The sequence below is a fragment of the Brachypodium distachyon genome, chromosome 1, assembly GCF_000005505.3.
Source record: "Brachypodium distachyon strain Bd21 chromosome 1, Brachypodium_distachyon_v3.0, whole genome shotgun sequence".
In the NCBI taxonomy this organism is placed as follows: domain Eukaryota; kingdom Viridiplantae; phylum Streptophyta; class Magnoliopsida; order Poales; family Poaceae; genus Brachypodium; species Brachypodium distachyon.
In genome coordinates, this window is record NC_016131.3 from 72,772,443 (window position 1) to 72,780,784 (window position 8,342).

Consider the following 8,342-nt stretch of genomic DNA (forward strand, 5'->3'; position numbering starts at 1 on the left):
CAATGAAGGGGTCACTCAGAGCACACCTTTTGAGTAAAAAAATCCGTATATAGGTTTCCGAAAAGCTATTTATTTGGGCTTAACCGGTGCTATTATTAACAACGATGCACATGTGATGAATTCGTCAGTCTTAGCTCTCTTTTGTCTTTTCTATTTATGTTAAGACGAAGGGGGCATCCTTATCATACTAACTTCGATATTCCTGACAGGTCCGAAAGCGATCGCTGATGATGGGCACGGCGGCAGCGCCATTAATAAGGTCTCGTGGCACGTACAGAATGGAACAATCGGCCGGAAGGGGCCATGCATGAGTGACAGCCTGAATGAACAAAAAGGAATGAAATTAAATGCCGATGAAACGCTGCCATGCAAACCCAAGCTAGGAGAGATTCGCAGACAGTGGGCGCGTTTCGCCCCCACGGTTGTACAGTCTCCGTTAGCTGGAAGCCTGGAACTAGTCGCCGTGCTGCATTCGATCTGCTCGAACATACTCCATACGGATTTCGCTCATTAATTCGAATCAACGATATTTGATACAACTAATAATGGACGGAACATTTGTACTAGTCGATCACCATGCTTTACAGTGTACGTATACCCACTCTGCATCAATCAATCAATCATACTTGTCTGCACATGCAGACACAACATATATATGAACCACACGTATAAAAATGACAATTACATTAGTACTTAACCAAATTACTGCAGCTTTGCCGATGATCTCCTCCGGGCAACCCTGACCCGGAGCCCGTTCTTCATATGCAGTATGATGGACAGCTTAGGCTCCACGACATGCCCCGGCACAACCTGGATGGCGAAGTTCCAGGCCACGGCGGCCACGGTGACCTTCATCTGCACGAGCACCATCTCCTTGCCGAGGCACGTCCTGGGGCCGGAGTTGAACGCCACAAACTTGTTGGACGGCACGTACCTCAGCTTCCCGTCCTCGGAGATCCACCGCTCCGGCCTGAACTCCCTGCGATCCGGCCCCCACACGCGCTTCATCCTCCCCATGGAGTAATTGAACACCAAAATCTTGTCCCCCGGACGCACCTCGTGCCCGCTCGGGAGCACGTCGCGGGACACCACGGCCTTGTGCTCCATGGGGAGTGAAGGGTACAGACGCAAACACTCGCACACCGTCGCGTGGAGGTAGAGCAAGTTCTTCAGCTCGGACGCCTCGAAACTCACCATGGCGCTGCCGTTGTTGTTGTGGCACGGCGGCGGCTTGCGGGCCGCGATGGGGGCGAGTTCCTCCAGGAGCTTCTTCTCCACGCGTGGGTTCGTGGCGATGAGGTACATGAACCAGGAGAGCGCCGAGCTCGTGGCGTCGCGGCCGGCCACTAGCAGGTTCATGGTCATGTCCCGGATGTACACGTCGGCTTCCGGGTCGTTGGAGATGTCGTCGTCGCAGATGAAGGAGGAGAGCAAGTCAGCGGCTGACTTGTCGGCGTCCCGTGTCTCGTAAGCCGCTCTCCGGCTCGCGATGGTGGCGGCCACGAAGCTGTCGGCCGTGCGCCGGGCCTCGGCGTTCTTCTTCTCGTGCCCGACGTTCAGCCACCGCATGGACTTCCAGCACGTGACCGGCATGACGTGCCGCAGGAACACGGTGCGGAGCACGTCGTCCATGGCGCGCGCGAACGGCACGTCGGGCAACCCGATGGCCAGGCACCCGGGGTCGACGCCGAAGACGAGGTTGCAGGTCGTGTCGAAGGACCATCTTGTGAAGACATCCTGGAGGTCACACGTGGCGTCCGACGTGGATGCCACGTGGGACAGAAACGGGAGGACGCTCTTGTCCACCTTGTCGAGGCTGGAGCGGGCCACGAAGGCCCTGTAGCGGGGCGTGGTCATGAGCATCTGGGCCTTGGCCCGCTGCCGGCGCCATCGGTCGCCGTCGGAGCTGAAGACGCCGCCGCCGAGGATGTCGAACATCTCCGCGAAGACGTCGCCTTTCGGGTAGTTCTCGAAGTTGGAGGTGAAGATGTGGCGCACGTTGGCCGGGTCGCAGGTGATGAAGTAGCGGAAGCCCGCGAACCAGAAGCGGCACTGGAAGTTCATGTCGGAACTTGCCAGAAGCGCCGTGACGCCGTCCAGGATCCGGTGGATGTTGCCCACGATGGCCGGCAGGATGCCCACGATCGGCCACTGGGTTAGCCCCAACGAACGCCGCCTGCTAGCCGTGATTTTCTTGGCTTTCATAACGCGGCTGTAGTAGCAGTAGTAGCGGCACGAGATCGCCAGGACGCAGACGGCCGACGTGAGAAGCTGCAACACGATCAGCCAATCCATTTACCCAGGACACTAGAAATGGAGTGTACAGAGCAGGACGTGGTGCAACTCTGCAGACTGCTACGTACTTAGTACATACAGGGATCGATCATCGATGGCTAGCGAATTTGTACGTGGTGTGTTCATGGAAATGCTGGGGTTTATATATGCGGGAAGCGGGGGCAGGCACGTCCCTGGCTAATTAAGTCCTTCCCAACGGTTATCAGAAAGCAATGGCATGACTGTCGTCCACCAAGAACGGTGCGGGGATTCAAGATAGCCATTAGTTAGCATATTTAGTATGATGCACAGTGTTGCTCGGTTGGCAGCATTAGCGAACCATGCTAGGGGATAGTATACTAGTACAGTGGTGTTGTATAATGGATGGGTTTATGCCAGAAGTGTAGCAGTGTGGTCTAATGGGGAATGAGTTTATGCGCGCGCAGCCGAGATCAGGGGGACCTAGCTAGGCCGGTGCACCTCGATCAGACTGCAATCATACGGGAATAATGCAGATGGTTCCGTGGTGACGTGTCGTATTTATTATCTGCAGCATGGGCTTTTGTATGATTATACGATAGATCTTGCTAGTAGCTACAGCTATTTTGGTAATTGCCTCACATCAGAAAGAAGCACGGATAGATTTTCTCACCATTGCGGGGGCAATGGCTTGACGTAGCTAGGGTCAGGGTGGAGGAACACCTTGATCAAGAGAAAGGCAGAGTCGCAAGGAAAAAGGAAACTGGAAATCAGAGGCTTATTAGCGTTGGATTAACTCGATCCAATGTGGCTTACGAATCGACTAATTTTATGCAAAAAAAGGGGTAGAGAGGATCACTATGGCTTGTATACTACTATTGGGTTCGACGATAGACATCGATCGTCCGGCGCGGGAATGACGGAAGATGTTCATCAAACCTCCAGCACCGGCCACCCAGCTGATCGGTAGCGAGCCATGCATTGGCCATTAGCCCATTATGCTCATCCGTATCTTCCATGGAACTGTTCATGTCCAGCGCGCTATCTAGCTAAGCTTGGAACTAATCGATTGGACAAGTGATCCATATTTATTGTGACGGTGGTTGGGAGTACTTGGGTTAGCTCGCGTACGTCCGGATCGACCCAAAGCTCCCCTCGGTCGCTCTCGAGCTCTAACCAAAAAAGAAAGCTCCGATCCTCTTGCACTGAGTACACTACGAACATGCATGCAGCCAGCCGGCCATTAGCTAGCTAGCCGAAAAGATACACGTACAACGCCCCACCAAAACGGGTCGATGATCCACGGAGCCGTTCCTGTTCAGGATCCGTGCGCATGGAATCTCAATCAATCGGGGGTAATCGTATTTATGATGACGGTTGTTGCAGCTGTATATGTTTGTTAGCTTAGCCTCACGTCCTCAACACGTACAAAAGCTACTCCCGCGCGCACTGTGCGTGCATGTTCAGATGTGCTAAAGTGGTGATCAAGCGCGGGACACTCGTTCATGCACGCATGGATGCAGCTCCGAGCTAGAAACGTACGCAGGCCGGAATTATTTCACGCATATAGATACTTTTTACACATAGATACATCCGTATTTGAGCAAATTTGAGCCAAATATACCGGTCGGAGGGAGTAGGTAAGTATGCTTATACTGTTATACACTTCAGGTTTTTTGTCTCCACCCTTTAGGCGATAGGTAAAGTATTTATCTGTCAGTGCTAACTGTTTTTGGAGCCTTCCACGTTGCGAAAGTTACAGCTTCTTAAACAAGCCCGGAAAATAAAGGTATCAAGTCCGTCCATTCGTCTTGCTGTAGACATAAATGTGTGTATTGATTTTTTAGGAAACACATTAGAGACGAGACGCTCACAAACACAGCACATGTAAATTTTAGGAGAATTGATTTGCATACTACACACCTCGTTCACAGTAAAATACTTCATGGTTTATTTGAGAAAGGTTGTTTCAGTGACATGATATAAATCACTAAAAACAGCTGGATCATTCTAGAGAAACGGAAAAAAAGAAAAGAAAGATACCTGTCCTCTGAACAAATAGTTGGGAGCACACAAGTCAATCTTAAGCTGAAATGCTGAATGACACTATGTTTTCTAATCGAGTACTATGCCTGGGCGTCGGTGCGTCGCCACTGGAGACAAGATGCAAACGGAATATCGCGAAAGTCCCTCTTTCAGTTTATTTTTCTAATCTTTTATTCAAAATTTTGCTCAGAATTTGAGTAGAAGATTTGAGAATTGCACTAGATGCGGAACTCTTGGGACCCGTTTGCATCCCAACACTGGAGATTTTTTTTTTCTTTGAGCGACCCAACACTGGAGATTTTGCGGCCGTGCGGGGGGCTGGGCTGAGCTATGTACAGTGCACTACACACGGTCCACACGGACGATCGAAGGAAGCCTCGCGGGGGCGGTATGATGCCTCGGCCTGCAACGAGATGGTCCCGCACGGCCCATCTAAGGCCAGAGCCCAGAGCAGCCCAACGAACCTGACCCGTCGTGAGCCCACGTTTCGCCACGAGCCCAGAGCATTCAGGCTCGACCGCTCGACCGAACCGACCCGTCGTGAGCCCACGTTTCGCGTCTCCTTCATCGCCTCTCCTGGTCCTGCCCTCGCCTCCATCTACGGATCTACCGCCGGCTCAGTCCGCCGCCCGCCCGCCTCCCTCCGTCGTGCCGTCGCGGCGCCTCTTCTCCGCCGTCCCGAGCAGGTTCGACGTCGACCTCCTCCATCCCCACCGGTTCGCTGCTCCGCCCCCGACCAGCTGCTGCCCGAACGCTTCCTCCCCGACCGGCTCGCTCCGACCAGCTACCCCAGCGCCGAGCTCTTCCTCCCCGACCAGCTCGCCCCGGTCGATCTGCGCTCAATTCTCCGCCGACAAACGTCCTCCCTCCCCGACCAGCTCTCTGGACCCGTACCAGGACAGAGCGAGCCCAAGGCGGCAAGGAGGCACGCACGACAAGGAGCAGGTTCTTTTATTTCGCCCTCCAAGGTCGACCGGAGTGGGGGCAAATGGCGCAGATCCCCAACCTCGACAACTCCCCGCTCAATCTCGCTGCCCTAAGGGAGCAATCGCAGAAGGACCTTCTCAACATCGTCAAGAGTATCAGGGGGAAGAAGTGTCTGGTCATTGATCCCAAGCTTGCGGGCACCCTGTCGCTGATCCTGCAGACCTCGGTGCTGAAGGAATATGGCGTGGAGCTGCGTATTCTCTCTGCTGACCCTCTGCTCACTGAATGCCCCAAAATCATATACCTCGTCCGCTCCCAGCCGAACTTCATGAAATTTGTTGCGAGTCAAATTAAGAGCGATGAATCCAAAGGGCTTCAGAGGGAATACTTCCTCTACTTTGTGCCGCGGCGTACGGTTTGCTGTGAGAAGATCCTGGAGGAAGAGAAAGTTCATCAGAAGTTGACGCTTGGAGAATATCCCTTGTATCTAGTTCCTTTGGATGAGGATGTTCTTTCGTTTGATCTTGAATATTGTTTGCAGGAGTGCCTTGTTGAAGGGGATACAAGCTCTATCTGGCACATTGCAAAAGCTATTCACAAGTTAGAGTTTGCCTTTGGAGTTATCCCCAATGTCAGGGCCAAGGGTGTAGCATCAACCAAAGCTGCAGAGTTGCTGAATCATATGCAACTGGAAGATCCTGTCAGCATGGATGATATGGGTATCCCAGAAATAGACACCCTTATTTTGCTAGATAGAGAGGTGGATATGGTGACACCAATGTGCTCTCAGTTGACATATGAAGGTTTAGTAGATGAGATGTTGCAGATTCATAATGGATCTGTGGAAGTTGATGCCAGCATTATGGGGGGCCAACAAGATGGAAAAAAGGTCAAGGTTCCACTTAACTCGAGTGATAAGCTGTACAAGGAAATTCGAGACCTCAACTTTGATGTTGTAGGTAAGGTCTTGCGCCAAAAGGCAACATCTATCCAGCAAGATTATGCAGAAGTAAAATCCACCAACACACAGTCGGTTTCCGAGCTGAAGGATTTTGTGAAGAGGTTACACTCGCTACCAGAGATTGCTAGGCATATTAATTTGGCACAACATTTACAATCATTTGTGGCAAAACCCTCATTTCATGCCCGGGTAGAAATTGAACAGCTAATATTGGATGTGCAGAACTACGAAACTTGTTTTGAGTACATTGAGGAGATTATACAGAAGCAAGAACCTATTGAAACTGTGCTTCGACTACTAGTGTTATTCTCGCTTACAAATGCTGGGCTGCAGAAGAAGAGTTTTGATTACTTGAGGCGGGAAATACTGCATAGTTATGGCTTTGAGTACATGCCCTTGTTACATAATCTTGAAAAGGCTGGCCTTGTTAAGAAGCAGGAAGCAAGGAGTAATTGGGTTGGCATTACCAGAGCTTTGCAGCTTATTGTTGACGTAAACGATATGGAAAACCCTAGTGACATATCATACATCTTTGCTGGATACGCACCTCTTAGTATCCGCCTTGTTCAGCATGCAGTGAGATCTGGATGGCGATCGATTGAAGAATTGCTGAAACTATTGCCAGGTCCTCATCTGGATTTGAAAAGAGGTGTTTCGACCATGAACTCTTCATTGGAAGTACTCCCAGGTTCCATGGCACAACAACAGAGTGCGGAAAGGGCTGATCGCCGCTCCCTGGTTCTGGTTGTATTTATCGGTGGTGTAACATCTGCTGAGATTGCTGCCCTTCGATTCCTTAGTGCACAGGAAGGAATGGGCTACGACTTCCTGATTGCAACAACGAAGGTTATCACTGGCAACACATTGTTACAGCCGATTATAGCAAGCAGCAAAGAGGGAATGATGTAATGGTATTTTTCATCTGTCCATCGCTTTGATTGTACACAGGGCCATACACACTAGCTCCAAAGTTGTTCTCTTTAGTTTCTGGTCACCGTGATTCTGCCACCGGAATTGTTAAAGCTTGCGCTTGTTCTCTTATGTTGCCAACTATGTCACTTTGGAATAAATGTGCAAGTTTTTCAGTTAAGAGTATGTACAAGCATTTGTCCGGTTGGGGTTCAGAAGCCTTAAGCAATTGTGGAAAGCTACTATCTTAAAATCAGGATCTGGCTGTGGCTCATCTGGCATGGTGTCATTGCCACTAATGATACTATGGGGGAAAGAAAGACATCAGGAGGGAGATTATGCTTATAGATTTTGTCAGGGGGAAGAAACAATTACTCGTATCTTTTTTGGTTTTGTGGCAGCTTGATATATCTGGTGTGTAATTAGTTTGGTTATTGGACATGTCCTAATTGGTTTTCACACTTTTTTCGTTGGTTTCCCTGATCATGTTTCTGTTAATGCGAATGTGCAAATTGCGGGTTTGGCTGCCATTTGTTTTGAAAGATTGATCAAGTCACCAGTCGACCTATTATGTTCTGTTTGTGCATTTCTCAATTACTGGCAATGGCAGGCCTTAAGAAGTTGGGCGACAAGGTAATTGTGCTGGAAGGTGCAAAAGTTCTGTAGAAGACTGCTGGACATAGACACCGATTGCAGCAATGTAGGAGCTCGCGAGATTGAAGGAGCTGTTGGCAGTGTGGATTCTTGCGGTGGCCTGCAGGCTGCGGGGGTCTGTAACAAGTTTACGTTGTGCTGTACTACGTACTTGTTTTCCTTTTGTTTGTTGTGAACTTTATGCTCCGTTATGATTTTCAATGGAGTACAGTCACATCCAGCGCGCGTTTGGAAGAAAAGAGAAAATATATTATCAACAATCTACTGTAAAAACACAGACGCCCTAGCGACCGGCTTAGCGCCTGGATGGAAATGCCCAAAATGAAAAACCGGCGACCCGTCACAAGACGTCGTTGGCTCGTTCCGCGAACTGCACGGCAAGCACAGCTACGGAAACCGACGTCACGTACGCGTACACGAGGCTCGATCGTCGACTGGCCAATTAGCAGCTAGTATCACTTTTAGTGGAATCTCCTCTAGATCTGCACACTGCACGCTACAACGACACGAACTGTGTCTGGAAATATATACAACTACCATTCCAAATTACTAGCTTTCTTTTCTTTTCTTCCCCATTCCAAATTATATGATG

At 50.3% G+C, this 8,342-nt stretch overlaps 2 protein-coding genes across 2 annotated transcripts; one reads left to right on the top strand and one right to left on the bottom strand.

Moving 5' to 3' along the window:
- Positions 1-495: 495 nt before the first annotated feature.
- On the bottom strand, positions 496-2,469 carry LOC100822306 (noroxomaritidine synthase). The gene has a single exon (XM_003562067.4). The coding sequence runs from the start codon at positions 2,293-2,295 to the stop codon at positions 703-705; it is 1,593 nt and encodes a 530-aa protein (XP_003562115.1). The 5' UTR covers positions 2,296-2,469; the 3' UTR covers positions 496-702.
- A 2,371-nt stretch (positions 2,470-4,840) lies between these two features.
- Positions 4,841-7,658, top strand: LOC100837006 (vacuolar protein-sorting-associated protein 33 homolog). The gene has a single exon (XM_003558795.4). It carries the CDS (start codon positions 5,288-5,290, stop codon positions 7,094-7,096), a length of 1,809 nt encoding a protein of 602 aa, XP_003558843.1. The 5' UTR covers positions 4,841-5,287; the 3' UTR covers positions 7,097-7,658.
- Positions 7,659-8,342: the final 684 nt, after the last annotated feature.